This window comes from Rhynchophorus ferrugineus, unplaced genomic scaffold (genome assembly GCF_030347505.1).
Source record: "Rhynchophorus ferrugineus isolate W39M unplaced genomic scaffold, kcgeb_rfMv2 rfM10, whole genome shotgun sequence".
In the NCBI taxonomy this organism is placed as follows: Eukaryota; Metazoa; Arthropoda; class Insecta; order Coleoptera; family Curculionidae; genus Rhynchophorus; species Rhynchophorus ferrugineus.
The window spans coordinates 1,117,708-1,140,371 of record NW_027472589.1 but is presented as its reverse complement, the minus strand read 5'-3'; the positions used below and the strand labels follow the sequence as shown (position 1 = coordinate 1,140,371).

Sequence of the window (22,664 nt, the reverse complement as noted above, 5' to 3'; positions counted from 1 at the left end):
ACCTGCAACCTTGTGTACCATACTTTATCTAAAAATCCTGAGATATGTCCAAGAATGCTACCGAACAATGTTTTTTGACATATAAATCTATATTTATTTTGTTTGCCTATACCTGTATGTGCTTGTTCTATAATAGTATAATTCGTGTTTATTACTGAACCCAAATTGATATTCTAGGATAATCTTTGTTGTTTCTATTATATTATTAGGCCTCTTTAAGTATAATTTCTCAAAAGCGTTCGAGATTATCAATAGTAAACTTAAAGCTAGGTAACATCTTCTGCTGTTTTTCCTGGTTTAAGAAAAATTTTATGAACGTAATTGTATACTCTTCTCTGGTAATTCTTGTAACATTTCTCCCATTATTAAACTATGTCCAAGAGCGTTTTTACTATTTATATCTATTATTATTGTTTAACTCCACTAGCTGTAAGTTTTTCATGTGTCAGGTCCATTTGAAATGAGGAAATTATGAAACTAGTAATTTTATTTTCTTTCTCTTTAGCTAGCTGTGACGAAAAAGCCTTAAACACATTTTTGTAATGATTTGAGAACAAATGTATATAAAACTAACGACTATTTATCAATACCAGTGGTGTAATTTTATTGTCTTCAATCTCAGACAATATAATTTCATTTTTTAATAGATTATTTGAGCTATTACTCTCTCATTATGATGTTTTCAAATTTGTCTGGCAAGTATTCTGACTACAATCATTTTAATATTTCGAGAAAACTGAAGCTTTGACCAACAAAGATCAAAACGAAAAAGATATAGACGCGATCGAACTTTTAAATGAATTACAATTTCTGTAAATTCGTAATAAAATTGTAACGTCCTCTATAATAGACACATTCAGTTACATAATTCCGAAACATTATTACTACATTACGTGTATTATTAACTATACCAATTTATATATACAGCTGAGAAATTATGATTAAAATTAATTAAGGATCTAAAATGGGTCAGGAGCGGTTAGAAAATCTAGCCCTCATTTCTATAGAATCTAATTTTAAAGTGAAGCTAGAAAAGTGGAGTTTCTATAGGATATTTCCGCCTTTTTCCATCAAATATGTCTATGTAAAAAAAAAGTAATCAAATATGTGTGGTTGACCTTTTGTTCTTTGGTAATGTGGAATACATGTTTTATAACTTTACCTTTGTTCTTTAAACCAAACAAAGAATTTTGAGCGTTCTTTGGTTAGCGTCTTATAAACTTTATAAGTAAATAATAGTAACAGTAGTAATACATCCATCAAATTTAACAGTTAGGTTGGGTTGATAATAGATATGACGAAGTTATTTGAACGATTTTAATACATATTGGTTTTTTTTACAGGGTGTCCCATCCACAGCCCATCGTTTCTCGCTGTTCCGTACATACTGGCTCGTCTGGGCCGTTCTCTTCCAGGCGGCCGTCCACGTGGACTCTCCCAGGGGATTCACGTCCAGATTCATGACCAATGTGTGGGCCATGTTCGCGGTGGTATTCCTCGCCATCTACACTGCCAACCTGGCGGCCTTTATGATAACCAGAGAAGAATTTTTCGAATTTTCAGGTAAAAAAAATATGTAATGTTACACTGTTAATTTACTTAAAACTAGTTAATTTTAACGGAAACAAGAGGCGACTTGTCTTCATGACTCTGCAGGTATTCCAATCCCATTTTAATGTAACCAAAATAATTAATTTTAAATACATAACTCATAACACTTCACAGCTAGGCAAAATGTATATTTTTAAGTGTTTCTATAATGACATAAGAAAAGATCTGATGATTTTAAGTCGCAGACTCTTGGGTGAAGGAATTTTTATATGTTGGACTGCTATAGGTTTCGAAACAAACGCAGAAATACAATTCATATCTACGAAAATTAATATCATAAGTTATATTAAATTGATAAATGAGTTAAAATTATATTAGTCAACAAGGCAATGCTGCTGTTGATACTGTGAGACCCGTTAAAGACAGTTATGTTAAATTGTTAGGATAATGACGTGCATGCTGACGTGCTCTATATATATTGGAAATATGCCATTCAAACTGAGTGGAAAAAGTTAGACCAAGATTATGTTAAAAACCTATATAAAACGAATATCGGAGTTTTTGAAAAATAGAAGAGGATGTACCCATTACTGAAATGACTATTACTAATATTAATTAGTTCTTTTCATGTTTTTTACCTAGCTGTGCTAAAGTTTTGTCGTGCTTTTCTAGGAACAAATCTGTTCTATATTTATTAGTTTCGCATAAAGAACTATAAATAAACCATAACTATTTCTTTATAATATTTCTATAAGTCGTAGAATCTAACAGCTAAAAAATTAGGTTTATTAAGTGTTGGAAAGAAAAATCTCTCGTGTGCTAAAGTTTTGTCGCACAATTTATATGACTTTTAACCTTCCTAACGTGTCGTCGATTAATACCTGGATAATAACATACTATTCGATCACTCTTTCAGGGATAGATGATCACCGATTATGCAGGCCGTATTCTCACAAGCCGCTGATCAAATTCAGCACGATCCAGTGGTCCCACACAGACTCCACGCTGGCCAAATACTTCAGGGAGATGCACGCCTATATGCGCCAATTCAACAAGACCACGGTGCTGGAAGGCGTGACCGCCGTGCTCTCCGGCGAAATGGATGCCTTCATTTACGACGGCACCGTCCTGGACTATCTCACGTCTCAAGACGAGGACTGCAGATTATTAACAGTAAGTTGTCGATTATTCCGATCCCTGAATGCGTTAATTTAGCTGCTATAACTAGGAAATGACGAGATGCTGCTTAGAAGATGTCGTCTTAGTATATTTTTGAGACTATATTAAAATGAACAATATGTAATATATTATTCTAAACCGCACTATTATGATTTTGTTTTTAATTTCTTTTTAATTTGTAATGTTTGGTCGTTAAATTTTAATGAAATTCAGTAAATAATAATAAAACACTAATTTTTTTATTGGTAATAGAGGAAATAAAAAAATTATAACTAAGCTGAGATCACATATTGAGTTTATGAATATATAAATTTTGGCTTATAACAAAATTCTAATCTAAGTAAAATTATGAAACAAAAATAATGTTATCAAATATAATTTATTTTAACGTTATAGTACATCTGATCCATATATTATCGAATAATTTTAACTGCAGTTAATTATACAACTACAATATTTTTTAGGTTGTAATTATGCTTGATTATATTTATATTAAACTCTTTTCTACACCAACTATAAGGTAGGTAAGGTTCTAGGACCATTTTTTAATGAATTGGTATCCACTGGAGGCCCAATCCACCTTTTTAACAATTGTATATCCAAATAATGTATTTTACTTTCATTAGAGAGCATATTTACCTTGCAGCATATGTTTAGTTCTTGTTTCCTTCGTCGTTGTAGTGTTTCCTTGTCAAGTCGTTTGTCGTTTTCACTGTATTTCTCGTTAGTTTCTTCTGTTGCTTTCTGTGTACATTTTTCATGATAAAACTAGATTTAACCACTGCATTCTTCCTAATACATTTGCCATATCTGCAAAACAGTTCCTTCAACAAGTATTCCTGCTCTGCCCATATATTTTAACCAAATATTCATGTATTTTCAATGAACAATTATTAATTATATAGTTATTTAATAGTTAATTTCCAATCTAACACTAGTCCACAATTCCATCATTTGTCAATTTCCTCTTCTTTGTGTAACTAACGGATTTCAGCCATACCAAAGGTGCTATTGTAAACAATTCTTTTTTCCACATATCCAGACATATTCATATTTTTTGCTTATATATTATTCTCTACCTGCATATTTATATCAATAAAGTTAATTTGATTAAATATGCAGTGACAGGAGGAAGGAAGACATAATACTCTGTGACCATATTGTTCAACAATCGGATCTACCATGTATCATTTTTGAGGCCTATTTCTGAAAGAGTAAATTATATTTGACAAGTAACAATTTGAATAGTTCACTCTATATCATGTTTTTTCCAATACTTCATTTATATACTGCAAACCATTCCTTAATTAGAACCTTTGTCGACCCACTTGGGATGGGATATTTTCAATCAGTTTACTATGGAATGGTGCATTGTCCATAACAAAAACTGTTCCTCCTAGCTGAGTCTTAAGCCAGAGCAAAATATATTATGGTTATTTTTTCCAATAGTAGTGGCCCTTGGACTTACACACTAACTCTGCATCAGGTACAAATAACTTCTGTTTCCAACATCAAGGATAATATATTACTATTTAACTTTTACTTTTTTTCGCCAATTTTTCTTGTCTTTATGCTATTTTTACTATAATCTTGCCTTGAGTGACCCAATATTCTATTTTGAAATATTCATGTCTAATCTTAAGACACAAATTGAAACAACACATCATCGTTAGTTTTATTATATGTATTTAAAATGTGTAATCTATTAAAAACGATGCCTGGCTCCATTAGACCTCTTCATGAATTATGTTTCCCAAAAATGTATACATCCCTCAAATAGCTGTATATATCTTAGTTTTCCATGGATACTTCATTTAAAAACAGTTTCCTCTAAAATAATTGTGTTATATTATATTTATATTGAAAAAAATACTCGTTATTTTTATAAATTTTTTGGTGGTCTTCACCCCCTTCGTATAAGGACGGACGTTTTATTTCGCTGAATACAATATTGTAATCTTTTTGATTTTTTGGGATATTTTACACGTACTAATATTCAGTGCTGGTGTACCACGCCAAAAATATTTCAAATATAAACCACAGTAGCTTAGTATTTAACAGTATCGATATTTAGGTGGATGAAGCATTAAAAAAAGCGACAATCTCGCCTAGTTCGTTTCACATTATCGTCATAAGTTTCGTTACACATATCGTTTCACATCATAAGTACCACAGATATTCCGAACGATTTATTATTTCCTTGAATGGTACGTGTCTTTGTCCGTATTTCAAGAAAAAAATATCGAGAAAAAATAAACCAAAAAACTCGCCTTTACAAGTGTTTTATCGTTTACAAACAATTTTAAACGTCACCAATGCTATAGGATAAAAACCACATTGATTTTATCACTGACTGCCCTACATCCGAACGCTGTCCATTTTTTCTCCTCGTCACCACCACCACCGCCAGAGACAAAGCGACATCGGCTCAGCGGAACTTTTGCCAACGGAGCCCGGCGCTCATCTCCGACGAAAGATAAAGCTGGCTGAAAGTCGAGATTGCCACGATTGTGTGCTTATTACAAAAGGTCGTCGCCGTATCTGGGTGCTGGCGGGCGCGAAACAAGAAATATTATCTCGAGAAAAAGAGGGGGGAAAGTAATTCGGGCAGAACTAAACGGCAGACTCCGTTTGTTTGGTTCTGGCGAAATATTAATTATATGTCAGCTCGGGTCCCCGCTGATAATTGGGTCCTCGCTGTCGAATTGTCTTTGTAACCGATGTCGGCTATAAATAGCTACGTAAAGTTCATCAAAGTTGCATTGGAAATGGCTGGAGAACCATCGTTCATCATTCTGCCGTGATAAAACTTCGGTACAGCGTCTTAGATAACAGGTCAATTGAAAAGACCCCGGTCTACCATAGTAAAACTAATTTTTTTGGCAAAATTAGTTTTTTTTATTCAACATAATTCCCTTTAAGCGTGATACACCGATTATAGCGACCCTTCAACTTTTCGATACCATTTTTGTAGTACGAATTTTCGGCGATCACCTTAAAAGCACCGAAAATATCTTCCCAACGAGCATTCTTTTTAGATCCAAGAACAGGAAATAGTCGCTGGGGGCCAGATCTGAAGAATACGGTGGATAAGGAGGCCCAATTCATGGATTTTTGCCATCGTTTTCACTGACCTGTGACACGGTGCATTGTCTTGGTGAAGCAGCACTTTCTTTTTCTTCAAATGCAGCCGTTTTTAGACGATTTCGGCCTTCAAACGGTCCAATAACGCTATGTAATAGTCGCTGTTGATGGTCCTTCCTTTTTCAAGGTAGTCAATGAAAATTTTTCCATACGCATCCCAAAATACAGACGCCGTAACCTTGCCAGCCGATTGTTGCGTTTTCCCACGCTTTGGAGCGGGTTCATCGAGTACAGTTCACTCGGATGACTGTCGATTGGACTTCGGATTGAAATGATGGAGCCATGTTTCATCCATTGTCACCTATCGACGTAAAAATTCAGGTTTATTACGCTTGATCGTCTTCAAACACTGCTCCGAATCATCAACTCGTCGTTGTTTTTGGTCAAAAGTGAGCTCGCGCGGCACCCACTTTGCACAGAGCTTTCTCATACCCAAATATTTGTGAATGATATAATGTACACATTCTGTTGATATCTTTAGAATGTCTGTTATTTCTTTCAATTTCAATTTACGGTCATTCAAAATCATTTTGTGGATTTGTTTAATATTTTCGTCGGAAACAATCTCATTTGGGCGTCCACTGCGTTCATCATCTTCGGTTCTCATTTCACTACGTCTAAACTTAGCATACCAATCCTTGATGGTTGATTTTCCTGGGGAATTGTCCGAAAACTCTGCATCAAGCCAAGTTTTTGCTTCAACTGTATTTTTTCCTTCAAAAAACAATATTTTATCGCGAACTTCGAAACACGCGAAATTCCTTTTTATCTTTTTTTCACAATAACAAAAGTTGATTCACTCAAAACGCTATAATTCACAAACTAATGATCAAAATTTCAAAACATATGGATTTAATTCCAGTAGCGCCATCTATGAATCAGGCAGGGGTCTTTTAAATTGATCTGTTATAAGGAATACAATGTTGTAAGTACATGTCTTGTTTTTTTTCTACATTTTCTTTAACTTCAATACTCTTTGGGTTAGCATTTCTCCATCGTCAACATCAGCATTCTCTCTCAGAAATAAAGTGAATCAAATAAGTATCAATAAAGTGAAATAAAGAGAAATCAGGAGATGCTAGCCAGATGATGGGTGCCAGAATTGGAAAAACACATGAATATATGATATATACCGTAGCGTTATGGCTAGTTACGTTCTACCTATCGCGACCACGTGCAAGATCGATCTGTTTTAAGTTTTTAAAGTAAATTAATAGGTTTTATGTTCTAAACGCTTTCCTGTTTTATAAATGACGCAGTCGCTAGGATTATGGGGAGTTAAATATTTATTTAATCTGCGTGCTAAAACATTTAAAATTTGCAGATCTCTAAACCAGAACACCTCCTCAACATTCAAAATATTGGATATTAACTAACTAACATTGACCCATAATATAAGCCTCAACATACTCATTCTTGTTATCTCATACCATTCAATATATTCATAATTCGTTATAATACAGGTGTATGTACCGGAACCAAAAGCAATAACGCTCACCATATATCGCTATATATCAAAGCTTATTTGAATATTCGGCGTGTTATACGGAAAAAAAGTTTCATTTCACTTTATTTAGCGATCCGGAAGTAATTGCGTCCGATTCGGGTAAAAACAGGAAATAAAATCGACGTTTTTTGATAACGCCAATGTTGTTTGAACGAAGGTAGTTCAAATTTAAAGATAAATCTGTGAAATACTTTTATAAAAATATATATAATAATTTTGCTTTAGTATAGCGAGATCAAAGGTCCAAAATAGTGGTGAGCTCAAGTCATTACGACGTCGAATTTATTACCAATCGCAGTTTGTAAATTCGCCAGGTTGTCAAATGTCTGCAAAATTCTTCTAAATATTACTAATGGTGATTACAGGTTATAAACCACTAAACGTTGTTGTGGCCCTTTGTTTTAATAATCGCTGTTTAATAGAGAAATATACGATGAAGTACTTTTTAGACTTGTGGAAAGAAAGAAAGCATTGTCTGATGGGTATCTAAACCGAAGGTGTTATTGCAGACAGAAGAAGAAATTTTCAAATGGTGGAATCGTGAACAAGTTGCTCAATAGATTAGAAACTAACAATTTAGTCATTAACTTGACCAGTGATTCTTATAGTGGCTGAATGAACCTGTCCAGATGTGGACTTATCAGTCTAATGCTAACAGTTACCAAGACAGAATGATAAGAGCGGAAACAACTAAAGATTCGTCTATTATTAGTTTTACTAATAGTAGTGATAAGTGTCTAATTTTTCATAATATGGAAAATGCATTAGAAAAAAATGCAAAAAAAAAATCTTTATTGAAAAAAATCATCGTTCCATTATTACCACTCAGCGGAAATGGCGACAAAAATATCCTAATCGTCCAGTACTTCACAAAACCACAATTTATCGTTTACATGCGAATTTTCGGCAGCAGACAGGTCTCATTCTAGAAGACAACGGACGTCTCGTAACTCTAAAAATGAGGCTCTGGTACGCGATAGTGCTACAGAGTCTCCAGAAACATCAATTGTTAGACGTGATTCTCAGTTACACATTTGTGCACACAGTTTAAAGCGAATTTTGAAAACTGACTTGAAAATGATCCCGTGCAAAATTCAATTAGTCCAAAAATTGCTACCGAAAGGTCCTGATCAACGAGTTAACTACAGTAATGCAATTCTAAGGAACGAAATTTGAAGATTTTTCGTCTAAATTTGATTTGATAATGAGCGATGAAGTCTTTTCTTTTCAGTGGCCACGTCAATACACAGAACAGTAATTTTTTAAATCCTCAATTAATTCATGAGACATCATTGCATCTACTAAAGCCAACTATATGGTGTGGTATCCATCCTGGAAACATCATTGGTCCCTTTTTTTTAAATGACGAAAGTGTTGCAGTTACTGCTGAATAGTACCAAGACATGATTCGAAATCTTTCTTGTGTCTGAAATGGAAGAGCAAGAACTAGTGGTGGACGTGTAGTTTCCGCAAGATGAGGTACAGCAATTGTTCAACAATTAAATTTGAATTATTGAACGACGTCTTTCCACTAAGACTAATTTCGCGAAGTGGCGATTTAGCATGGCCAGCCAGATCTCTGGATCTAACAGCGCCAGACTTTTTCTTATGGGATTTTTTAAAATCAAAAGTTAAGACCAAATAAACTTCTTATGAAAACCAAACTTACTTATCTTTTTTTTTGAGCAAAGTTATAGGCAATTATGAAATATATGCGATGAATCCAAACGCTGGTAAATGTTATTTCTTAAATTATTTTGACTGGAGCGAGATTTCCCCGAAAGAATCATCATTCTTCGAGATCTTATTTATCGCGTTTCGCCTTTGTGTCGCGATAGTCCATAAAAGGCATCTCAGTAATTAATAATCGACTACTGAAGGCAGCGAAAAGCCGGATGCGGAAAAGACCAGGCCGCTCCATCATGTTTTATCTCAGGAGAAATAAATATTGACCCGTGATTGATGAATATCCCGACCCGTTTGTATTTCGGCCCTTTAGGTTTATTTATTTCTTTGTCAGTGGGACAACGGTGGGCAATTTATCCCCTTTTCGTATTTTTCGTGTTCGTTTTGTGAAGACATAAGGTTTAATTGGTTTCAGAAGTCTTCTTTTATTGTTTCCTAGACATTTCTTATTGTCTCAGTCATAATAATAACGAACAAACACTTTTAACTATTTTTATGGATGTTGTGATCTAGGGAACTACATTTTAGCCGTTTTTCCGATTAGAATAGGAACAAAATTAAGAGCTATGCATTTTTAACAAGATATTTTTAAATAGAACTGTGTGATTTTTCATTCTCAATTTAATTGTCTACATTATTTTGTTATTAAACAAACAACGTGATATAACAAAACTTGTCTCAGGCAAATTATGACTTATAAGATTCTTTCTACTAACAAAAAATGCTATAAGAGGTTTCTACTTTCCTGCATCACTAGAAAGCTTATTCATTCCTTCTAAGTTATGTACTTGTCGTCTATTAATTATACATTAGCCTTTAGCTGTTTCCACTCCCATCACTTGGTAATTGTCAACATTGAATCATAATTCCACATTCAGAAACCACTTCATTCAATCACTATCGAACATTTGTCAATTTCTTTTTAAGTGTGTTTGATCGAGTTTATCCAAACCGAAAGTGTTATTGTAGACAAATAACCAGACAGCTCTTCCTTGTATATACTCTTCCTTCTGGACAAAAATGCCTAGTGTAGTTCCTGTTTCTTTTCTATTTCCAGCATTTTATTTCAACTTTTGTTGTCTTTATTACTTTTATTAATGTTTCATGTCCCATTCTGAAATATCGATGCCTCATCTAAATACACAAATTGATATAATAAGTCTTCCTAGATTTTATTATATAAAAGCATATAAGCAATGTTTGAAAGTTTCCTTGTATTTCTTCCTGAGTTATCTTTACACCAATTAAATCCTTTATTACCCAATAGAGTATGAAGGGATGTTCTACAAATATCTGCATATTCCTTAATTTTTATGTGAGCACTCACCAGACTAACAGTTTCCTCTGAAATAATATTAAATTATGTTTATATTGAAAAAACAACTTGCTCTTTTTATACTTACTAATTTCATATATTTGATCAATAAAATCAAGCTTGATCTTGATTTGTCACCCACTTCGTAAGAGGACGGTTTCTTTCCGGAGAATCCAAGATTATATTTTTCATTTTTTGTGATATTCTAGTAAATGTAATTGTTTTGTTAAAAATACGTAGCGATTTATAATTTAACAGTATCGATACATATTTTTGAAAATACTGTTTTTCTACTACTTTGTCAGATAATATATGATCGTTTCAGGTTGGATCCTGGTACGCGATGACGGGATACGGTCTGGCGTTCCCCCGCAACTCCAAGTATCTGAAGATGTTCAACAAGAGACTGCTGGACTTTCGCGAGAACGGCGATCTGGAGCGACTGCGAAGATACTGGATGACCGGCGTCTGCAAACCCGGGAAACAAGTATTGAAACGTCACTGGACTCGTTCTGACTTCACCTACAACCTCCCCCCTCTCCGTTCGTGTTTCAGGAGCACAAAAGTTCCGATCCCCTGGCCCTCGAGCAGTTCTTATCCGCTTTCCTGCTGCTTATGGCCGGGATTCTTCTAGCTGCCTTACTATTGTTCCTCGAACATCTCTATTTCAAGTACATTAGGAAGCATCTGGCGAAAACAGACAGGGGAGGCTGCTGCGCCCTTATCAGCTTGTCCATGGGGAAGAGCTTAACGTTCAGGGGTAAGTACTTTGACTTAAATCACTATAATGACGTCGTAGATATAAATTATTAATTTACTTATTACATTGCTATTAGTCGTTGCCTCTAACCTACAATTTGTCTTTACAATAACTTAAATCTAGGTATATATCTAAGAGAACCTATAGGCACTAACCTCTGGTGTGATAATGTGTATGTATATGTAGGTATTAACATTGTTGTTTTTCTACGAAATGCGCTACACTACACAAAATCAAATGGTTCGATTTTTTGTATTTGTATCCTATTCTGGTGTTATCCAAGTTTATTTCCTGAGTAATAGTCGGTACCTGAAGGTGCCGATGTAAATAATCAGTCCTGTCTTTATATTAGTTATATTTCAAGGTGTTGTTTTGGTAATATTTTCTGTAGCTTATGAACAAGGTCCTCATGTCATACAGTACCGAAGGCTTGTGCTACATCTGAGAATATAACTGAACATACCTTTTTAACTTTACAGGTTTTAGCAGTTACATTTGTTATTCTATGCACCTGGTCAATTGTTGAATATTATTGGATTTTTCTCTCTATAATATATTATCAACAAAAAACTGTCAGACAATAAAAAACTTTTGTCAAGGTCGCTTAGTTCAGTTTCGAAATGAAATCGAGACCCTTTGCTTTGTCTCTACGACAGACGACGACTTATTAGCAGCATACCTGAGATGTTTTCTGCGACAAAACCGTCCTTGTCCTGGCGCTCGCATGTCTGACAGGTCTAATAGGAAATTCCTGCTTTTTAGTAACACGAAAAAAGACAACTCTTGTAGTAAATAAGTCGGGATAGTGTTATTTGTTGAAATTTGATACGAAGTTTTCATTAATTACATCTGTATATATTGAAACTATAAAAATATATGGTCCGTCTTAAGACTGTAGACTGTACTGTATTAGGAAATCTGATTGTAAATGTAACCTTGGGTTGGGGGGAAAATAATTTTGATTTTTAAAGCGAATTTCAAACAATCAATGAGTGGTGATACTTGATTGAATGATGTGAGTCAATGATATAGTAGGGGCTTACATATATTTTCATCGTTTTGTCGTTATAAAAATATATATATTAAAAAAAAATCGTATGATATATAGCAATCCATATATTTCTTATTACGTTTTACAATTTGTCGCATCTTTCTCACAATATATTTTTTAATTATTGATTACAACAATATAGTAAATTAGCACTAGTATTTATTCGTATCCTAATTTACTTCGGTTAAGCTTAACATCATTATATCAATATGTTGTCATTATCTAGAAGGTGAAAAACCTCAATATTGGGGTGCTGAAGAAGCCTATGTTCATATATTTCAGCATAGTCTGTGATAACATTATCGACAGTTTCTACCTTTAGGTCCTTATGCAGATTGTCGTTACGAATGTACCTTGGAGCATCAACAATACCTCGCAGTACCTTGTTTTGGAATTCTTCTATCATATTTCTGTCGCTTTACACTCGCATTCGCATTTTTTCTTATCATATAGCTTCTATCTGAGTTTAACATCAAGGATCATGCCAAGATATTTGACTATATTTCTTTACGGGGTTTTTACAGTTTTTGGCAGGTTTCTTTACATGTTTTAAGAACTCGTATCACACTATGTTTCGCTGATCCTACCATATGTACGTAACTTTTAAGATTTTATATCTATGAATATTCCATTTCTGTGTCGACATGGATGATTCTTCTGAACTAACCCATAGTTTCATGCTCTGAGAATTATCGTGGTAGATGCGCTTTTCATTGCCAGTCAAATGTTGGAAATGGCATTTAGCAGTAGCCGTTTTATCTTCTTCTGAATATTTTCTAAACCATCTAGAATACCTACAATAGTTCATTAATCAACTAGAAGATCTCTGAAAGTTCTTTGGCAGTTTCAACTAGGTTTTCGTCCAATATGTCTTGCAATTTATTGTTTTCGACTTTTTATGATCTTTCAGGTTGTTCATTGACAATAACAAGTTTATAAAAGTATTTGATGAACTTTGCTAGCAATTTTTTTCACACTAGACAACCAAAATAACGAATGTCGAACAAGCAATGAGAATTCCATGGAGAGCATCTGTATACTCTGAACAAATCAATGATACTAAATGAAAAACTGTTATTTAAAGCTGTCAGTAAAGTTAAGCCTGAACAAGGATCAAAATACATGCAAATACATAATAATTTACAACAGAATGCCGATTATTGATAAAAAAGTCTTTATACTTCAGGAAAAGCTAAAAGAGCTCATAAAATATCATATCATATTTCAAATAAATTATCTCGAACAGTTTCGTATAAACCGTCCGGTATTAGAAAATAAAGGTGAGCCCTTTATATACCCTCCAGTTTACCACTCATAAACACCTAAACTAAATACAAACCGAAAGCTGGACGACAAAATTACATAAGGTAAATAAGCCGGGGCCCTTTTCTGACCGGAATATTTCGCATTTCCTCGGCAACCGACCGCTTCCACGGCAAATAAGCTCGAACGGCTCTCGGAACTACGTCCGTCGGTGGTCGGCGAGAGCTCCCTGGTCCCGCAAAAAGATTAAATTAACAGAAATTAGTACGGAAAATTGATTCGCATTACCCGAACATGTATGCACACACGTATATGTACACGTGGGCGAATTCCACTCGAATATCTGTTAGAATTACGAGAGCATCTGGTGTTTGAGCCGCGGTGATAATAATTCAGGCCAGGATTCGACTAATTGATGGTCTTGCTATCATAACGGTCAGTAATTCCTTGTTTATAGTTTGTACAAAGTAGCAGTGAACTTACGTTATTTCAATTTATGACGTCAAAATGGTGCAATGTTGCCGCACGATCCAGTATTTTTGGTTCATTCATTTCTGCCCTTGGCCTGCACGCATTAAATTTGGAGTAAAACAATTCCTCTTCCCCTGTACTTACTATGAAGATTTCCTGCTATCTTTGGAATATCTAAATTCATACAATTTTTATTACATTACACATTTTTAAACGCAAATTTTAAATTTGTAATATCTCCGAAAATATTTGTTTAATTTACATGCTGTAAGGAACCATATTGATCTATATTTATTGCACACTGTATTTAAGATACTTAATTCGATAAGGATTAATGCCGTATTGCTTAAAATAGCTTCGTAAATAAGCCATTTTCTCACGTAAAAAGTAAACAATAAAAATGGTTAATGTGGGTTATCCCTAAAAGATAAACATATACCATCGCGGACTTTTTTGTAGACCTTTTTATGGTGTACAATACTGTAGTACATTAATTTGATCTAACTCGTAGGGTTAGGCAGCGTTTTGCTAATTGCTAAATAAGCCTAAAAAAATAGGTTAATTTACGACATCACGTTAGAAACCTCTAAAATTAGCAATGTTGCCTTAGTATATTATGCATATATTATACATATAAACCTTCCTCTTGAATCACTCTATCTATTGAAAAAAACCGCATCAAAATCCGTTGCGTAGTTTTAAAGATTTAAGCGCACATAGGGATATAGGGACAGAAAAGGCGACTTTGTTTTATACTATGTAGTGATATGCGATGAATCCAAACGCTGGTAAATGTTATTTCTTAAATTATTTTGACTGGAGCGAGATTTCCCCGAAAGAATCATCATTCTTCGAGATCTTATTTATCGCGTTTCGCCTTTGTGTCGCGATAGTCCATAAAAGGCATCTCAGTAATTAATAATCGACTCCTGAAGGCAGCGAAAAGCCGGATGCGGAAAAGACCAGGCCGCTCCATCATGTTTTATCTCAGGAGAAATAAATATTGACCCGTGATTGATGAATATCCCGACCCGTTTGTATTTCGGCCCTTTAGGTTTATTTATTTCTTTGTCAGTGGGACAACGGTGGGCAATTTATCCCCTTTTCGTATTTTTCGTGTTCGTTTTGTGAAGACATAAGGTTTAATTGGTTTCAGAAGTCTTCTTTTATTGTTTCCTAGACATTTCTTATTGTCTCAGTCATAATAATAACGAACAAACACTTTTAACTATTTTTATGGATGTTGTGATCTAGGGAACTACATTTTAGCCGTTTTTCCGATTAGAATAGGAACAAAATTAAGAGCTATGCATTTTTAACAAGATATTTTTAAATAGAACTGTGTGATTTTTCATTCTCAATTTAATTGTCTACATTATTTTGTTATTAAACAAACAACGTGATATAACAAAACTTGTCTCAGGCAAATTATGACTTATAAGATTCTTTCTACTAACAAAAAATGCTATAAGAGGTTTCTACTTTCCTGCATCACTAGAAAGCTTATTCATCCCTTCTAAGTTATGTACTTGTCGTCTATTAATTATACATTAGCCTTTAGCTGTTTCCACTCCCATCACTTGGTAATTGTCAACATTGAATCATAATTCCACATTCAGAAACCACTTCATTCAATCACTATCGAACATTTGTCAATTTCTTTTTAAGTGTGTTTGATCGAGTTTATCCAAACCGAAAGTGTTATTGTAGACAAATAACCAGACAGCTCTTCCTTGTATGTACTCTTCCTTCTGGACAAAAATGCCTAGTGTAGTTCCTGTTTCTTTTCTATTTCCAGCATTTTGTTTCAACTTTTGTTGTCTTAATTACTTTTATTAATGTTTTATGTCCCATTCTGAAATATCGATGCCTCATCTAAATACACAAATTGATATAATAAGTCTTCCTAGATTTTATTATATAAAAGCATATAAGCAATGTTTGAAAGTTTCCTTGTATTTCTTCCTGAGTTATCTTTACACCAATTAAATCCTTTATTACCCAATAGAGTATGAAGGGATGTTCTACAAATATCTGCATATTCCTTAATTTTTATGTGAGCACTCACCAGACTAACAGTTTCCTCTGAAATAATATTAAATTATGTTTATATTGAAAAAACAACTTGCTCTTTTTATACTTACTAATTTCATATATTTGATCAATAAAATCAAGCTTGATCTTGATTTGTCACCCACTTCGTAAGAGGACGGTTTCTTTCCGGAGAATCCAAGATTATATTTTTCATTTTTTGTGATATTCTAGTAAATGTAATTGTTTTGTTAAAAATACGTAGCGATTTATAATTTAACAGTATCGATACATATTTTTGAAAATACTGTTTTTCTACTACTTTGTCAGATAATATATGATCGTTTCAGGTTGGATCCTGGTACGCGATGACGGGATACGGTCTGGCGTTCCCCCGCAACTCCAAGTATCTGAAGATGTTCAACAAGAGACTGCTGGACTTTCGCGAGAACGGCGATCTGGAGCGACTGCGAAGATACTGGATGACCGGCGTCTGCAAACCCGGGAAACAAGTATTGAAACGTCACTGGACTCGTTCTGACTTCACCTACAACCTCCCCCCTCTCCGTTCGTGTTTCAGGAGCACAAAAGTTCCGATCCCCTGGCCCTCGAGCAGTTCTTATCCGCTTTCCTGCTGCTTATGGCCGGGATTCTTCTAGCTGCCTTACTATTGTTCCTCGAACATCTCTACTTCAAGTACATTAGGAAGCATCTGGCGAAAACAGACAGGGGAGGCTGCTGCGCCCTTATCAGCTTGTCCATGGGGAAGAGCTTAACGTTCAGGGGTAAGTACTTTGACTTAAATCACTATAATGACGTCGTAGATATAAATTATTAATTTACTTATTACATTGCTATTAGTCGTTGCTTCTAACCTACAATTTGTCTTTACAATAACTTAAATCTAGGTATATATCTAAGAGAACCTATAGGCACTAACCTCTGGTGTGATAATGTGTAAGTATATGTAGGTATTAACATTGTTGTTTTTCTACGAAATGCGCTACACTACACAAAATCAAATGGTTCGATTTTTTGTATTTGTATCCTATTCTGGTGTTATCCAAGTTTATTTCCTGAGTAATAGTCGGTACCTGAAGGTGCCGATGTAAATAATCAGTCCTGTCTTTATATTAGTTATATTTCAAGGTGTTGTTTTGGTAATATTTTCTGTAGCTTATGAACAAGGTCCTCATGTCATACAGTACCGAAGGCTTGTGCTACATCTGAGAATATAACTGAACATACCTTTTTAACTTTACAGGTTTTAGCAGTTACATTTGTTATTCTATGCACCTGGTCAATTGTTGAATATTATTGGATTTTTCTCTCTATAATATATTATATTATCAACAAAAAACTGTCAGACAATAAAAAACTTTTGTCAAGGTCGCTTAGTTCAGTTTCGAAATGAAATCGAGACCCTTTGCTTTGTCTCTACGACAGACGACGACTTATTAGCAGCATACCTGAGATGTTTTCTGCGACAAAACCGTCCTTGTCCTGGCGCTCGCATGTCTGACAGGTCTAATAGGAAATTCCTGCTTTTTAGTAACACGAAAAAAGACAACTCTTGTAGTAAATAAGTCGGGATAGTGTTATTTGTTGAAATTTGATACGAAGTTTTCATTAATTACATCTGTATATATTGAAACTATAAAAATATATGGTCCGTCTTAAGACTGTAGACTGTACTGTATTAGGAAATCTGATTGTAAATGTAACCTTGGGTTGGGGGGAAAATAATTTTGATTTTTAAAGCGAATTTCAAACAATCAATGAGTGGTGATACTTGATTGAATGATGTGAGTCAATGATATAGTAGGGGCTTACATATATTTTCATCGTTTTGTCGTTATAAAAATATATATATTAAAAAAAAATCGTATGATATATAGCAATCCATATATTTCTTATTACGTTTTACAATTTGTCGCATCTTTCTCACAATATATTTTTTAATTATTGATTACAACAATATAGTAAATTAGCACTAGTATTTATTCGTATCCTAATTTACTTCGGTTAAGCTTAACATCATTATATCAATATGTTGTCATTATCTAGAAGGTGAAAAACCTCAATATTGGGGTGCTGAAGAAGCCTATGTTCATATATTTCAGCATAGTCTGTGATAACATTATCGACAGTTTCTACCTTTAGGTCCTTATGCAGATTGTCGTTACGAATGTACCTTGGAGCATCAACAATACCTCGCAGTACCTTGTTTTGGAATTCTTCTATCATATTTCTGTCGCTTTACACTCGCATTCGCATTTTTTCTTATCATATAGCTTCTATCTGAGTTTAACATCAAGGATCATGCCAAGATATTTGACTATATTTCTTTACGGGGTTTTTACAGTTTTTGGCAGGTTTCTTTACATGTTTTAAGAACTCGTATCACACTATGTTTCGCTGATCCTACCATATGTACGTAACTTTTAAGATTTTATATCTATGAATATTCCATTTCTGTGTCGACATGGATGATTCTTCTGAACTAACCCATAGTTTCATGCTCTGAGAATTATCGTGGTAGATGCGCTTTTCATTGCCAGTCAAATGTTGGAAATGGCATTTAGCAGTAGCCGTTTTATCTTCTTCTGAATATTTTCTAAACCATCTAGAATACCTACAATAGTTCATTAATCAACTAGAAGATCTCTGAAAGTTCTTTGGCAGTTTCAACTAGGTTTTCGTCCAATATGTCTTGCAATTTATTGTTTTCGACTTTTTATGATCTTTCAGGTTGTTCATTGACAATAACAAGTTTATAAAAGTATTTGATGAACTTTGCTAGCAATTTTTTTCACACTAGACAACCAAAATAACGAATGTCGAACAAGCAATGAGAATTCCATGGAGAGCATCTGTATACTCTGAACAAATCAATGATACTAAATGAAAAACTGTTATTTAAAGCTGTCAGTAAAGTTAAGCCTGAACAAGGATCAAAATACATGCAAATACATAATAATTTACAACAGAATGCCGATTATTGATAAAGTCTTTATACTTCAGGAAAAGCTAAAAGAGCTCATAAAATATCATATCATATTTCAAATAAATTATCTCGAACAGTTTCGTATAAACCGTCCGGTATTAGAAAATAAAGGTGAGCCCTTTATATACCCTCCAGTTTACCACTCATAAACACCTAAACTAAATACAAACCGAAAGCTGGACGACAAAATTACATAAGGTAAATAAGCCGGGGCCCTTTTCTGACCGGAATATTTCGCATTTCCTCGGCAACCGACCGCTTCCACGGCAAATAAGCTCGAACGGCTCTCGGAACTACGTCCGTCGGTGGTCGGCGAGAGCTCCCTGGTCCCGCAAAAAGATTAAATTAACAGAAATTAGTACGGAAAATTGATTCGCATTACCCGAACATGTATGCACACACGTATATGTACACGTGGGCGAATTCCACTCGAATATCTGTTAGAATTACGAGAGCATCTGGTGTTTGAGCCGCGGTGATAATAATTCAGGCCAGGATTCGACTAATTGATGGTCTTGCTATCATAACGGTCAGTAATTCCTTGTTTATAGTTTGTACAAAGTAGCAGTGAACTTACGTTATTTCAATTTATGACGTCAAAATGGTGCAATGTTGCCGCACTTAACAACATTCTTAAATAAATAAAATAATGAAACAAAAATGTTATAAAATATAATTTATTTTAATATTATAGTATATCTAACGTGTATATTATCGAAAGACTTAAACTAAAGTTAAATAAACAGCCAAAATAGTTTGTAAGTTAGAGTTCATTTATTATATTTACATTGAATTCTTTTCTAAACCAACTATGGTATCTTTTGGAGGGTTAATCCACTTAATTAATATATTATACATCCAAGTAATGTATTTTATTTTCATTATAGAACACATAACCTTTATATGTTTAGTTCTTGTTTTCGTTCCTGCATCATTCTGATATCACTATATTTCTCCTTAGTTTCTTCTGTTACTGCCTGTCTATATTTTGGTTGATAAAGTTAGATTTAATTACTGTATTCCTAATGCATTTGCCATATCTGCAAAACAATTATTATTCATTCTACCCTCGTACATCTTTTGTATCAGGTGGGACAAAAGTCCCGCTACCATTTTCATTGCGCGCCATCTTGGTTTTGTGACATTTAGCTCAGTTTCGCTTTAACCATCGTGTTGTGTAAATGCCCAAATTTTATTGTGGATAAATATACGCCACAAGAACGAGCAGAAATAGTCTTTCCACGAAGACTAATTTCGCGAAGTGGCCAGCCAGATCTTCGGATCTAACAGCACCAGACTTTTTTTATGGGGTTTTTCAATATCAAAAGTTTACGTGAATAAGCCCCAAATGATTCACGCGATCATAGCGAAAAAAATATGAAATTGATATATTTTGTTAAAAATATATCAAAATGATAGCGGGACTTTTGCCACACGTTGTATTACTGATCTCCAGTAATTGATCTCCTGTACTTTAACTAATCTTCTTAGTAAGTAATCTAACTAATTTCTCTTGACATCTACAGTAGCAGGTGGTTCATCAGTTAACAGTACTTTCGCGTTTTCTTCATTAATTCTCAAACCATATATCTCAACAAAGCGAACTATATCACGGAGAATATTATAAGCTTCAACACGTATATCAGCGAACATCAGATCGGTTAAGAATTTTACAGCAGCATATTGAACCAAAAAGAAACACATCAAAGACCGAGAACAAGAACAAATTGCAACCAAACGAAAACTACATACCGACCGATACCAATTGGGAGGGAGGAAGTTATCCTATCATTCGATCGACTTTAAAGAAAAATATAATTACCCCGGAGGATTGTCTGATAAATAAGTTAGCCGTACCTCTTCGGAGCTTTCGGATATATAAGTGACTTAAGGATTGTTCATTTTGAGTAATTGAATTTGTATCGGGAAGCGGCGAGTTTATATCGGAGTATGCCATCGATTATCCCCGATTGTCTTGAACAGTTTATGGACCGTCGATGGAATATCGTGATTGATTTTGTGTCGGAGACGACCGGTCTAATAAAATACGATATTGGTTGAGTGAAATTAAGGTTTTTTTATATAATAACGGTTTTATTGCCGAATAATCGTTCCTAAATAGGTAAAGTAATTTTATCTATATATAATAATATACAAAATTGCCAAATATCTACTAAGGATCTTCAGTACATGTATTAATTTTTCAAAAAACCGAAAATATTAGGCGTTAACATATGCTGTGTTCATTTTTTTACTTTAAAAAACTTTTATTGAGAAAAATAGTTACAATATATGTTGATCTAACTATCTTCCATCATTTGGTGGTACCGTATTGAAAGAACGATGATGGTTTGGCAGCTATCCAATCATAGATACATTTTCCAGCTTAAACATATCGCACTGATTAAAACAAGTAGTAATCAGACAACACTACGTCTAGTAAGTACGCTTGGTGTGACAGCACTTCCCATTCGATTTACAAGAGCATATTGTAACAACGCTTACTACATATAGTCAATAGTTGTCATACAATAACATGCCTTTGTATCTATTACTCGCTATTGTCGGTCCTTTTAACAACAATACGAGGTTGAGTTTATTCAATTAACGTCGATAGACATATACAATAAGAGAGAGTATTTAGTAGCTCGTGTTATAATACTGTGTTACATGACTCTTTATTTTGCTATTTTTCGCCTTTTCGGTGCTTTGAATAGTTGTTTTCATTGATACTTAGTTTTGTCACAAATAGATATCGCTGATCAAGATACATGCAGGCACCTAATATTTTCAATCCAACTAATAGGTGATCTAAGAGTAAAAATTGAACTAAACACTTTTGCCCCAATGTAAAAACACTCATTATTTTTGTAACAAGGAAGCTAAGTGTGTTAAGAGTGTAGAGTGTCATTTAACCCGAAATTGTAGGGCACTTCACAAAAAACTGTGTAATTTTGGGGAAACTTATGCAGCAAACTAATGGAATTGTGTGGAAGGGAAATAACTTCAACAATCGCAATCCCACAAAGATTGTTCCAGTACCAGAAAGTAGAACAGTAGGCTAATAACCTATGCAAAGGCAATCAAAGGCAAACATCAACTAAACATTACAGAAGAAACTAAATTGGAATGACAAACAAGAAGAAATTGTCAAGGCAATTTATAAGTTAGCTTAAGGTAGCTGACCAAAGCAAGAAATAAGAATGTCAACAATTACACACACAAATTTAGACACTTCATTTTTTCTTTTCACTGGCCTTCTTTAAAAGAAGCCATTAACAGAATCAAAGCTAAAGCTGACACTGAAAGTTCTTTGAAACTTTGGGCTAAGTTTCTGTGCAATAAGCCTTGCAACTCTATTTCCAGGCCAATATTCTTGGTCATCAAATTGTTAACCGCAAAACCGACAATTGCCAGAAAAAACAAGAGCCAGAAATGTCAATCATTAGACACTTTTTACTCACCTTCATTCAACAAATTCAGAACCAGCTATAGAAACAAAGTACGTACCAAGACATCTATATTGATTTATTCTCCGACCAGGGTTTATCGACCACTTCTTCGAGGCACGAACCATCAGGATTCCGTGAGAAACTGTATGGAAACTTCAGTTAAAAGGACCTTCTGGTAGAACCTCTGTATTCGAACCAATATTTCTTATTCAACATTGGTACTGAAAGCATTGTTTCTTCTTAAAAC

General features: G+C 34.2%; 1 protein-coding gene across 1 annotated transcript in view; it reads left to right on the top strand.

Annotated features, from left to right (window-relative positions):
• Nmdar2 (glutamate ionotropic receptor NMDA type subunit 2) overlaps window positions 1-22,664 on the top strand; it is a 261,917-nt gene that overhangs the window by 230,271 nt on the left and 8,982 nt on the right. Inside the window, exons 10-13 of the mRNA XM_076415791.1 lie at window positions 1,344-1,563; window positions 2,468-2,724; window positions 10,708-10,869; window positions 10,938-11,142. Of these exons, the coding sequence (XP_076271906.1) occupies window positions 1,344-1,563; window positions 2,468-2,724; window positions 10,708-10,869; window positions 10,938-11,142 (844 nt within the window). The remainder of the gene's footprint in view (window positions 1-1,343; window positions 1,564-2,467; window positions 2,725-10,707; window positions 10,870-10,937; window positions 11,143-22,664) is intronic.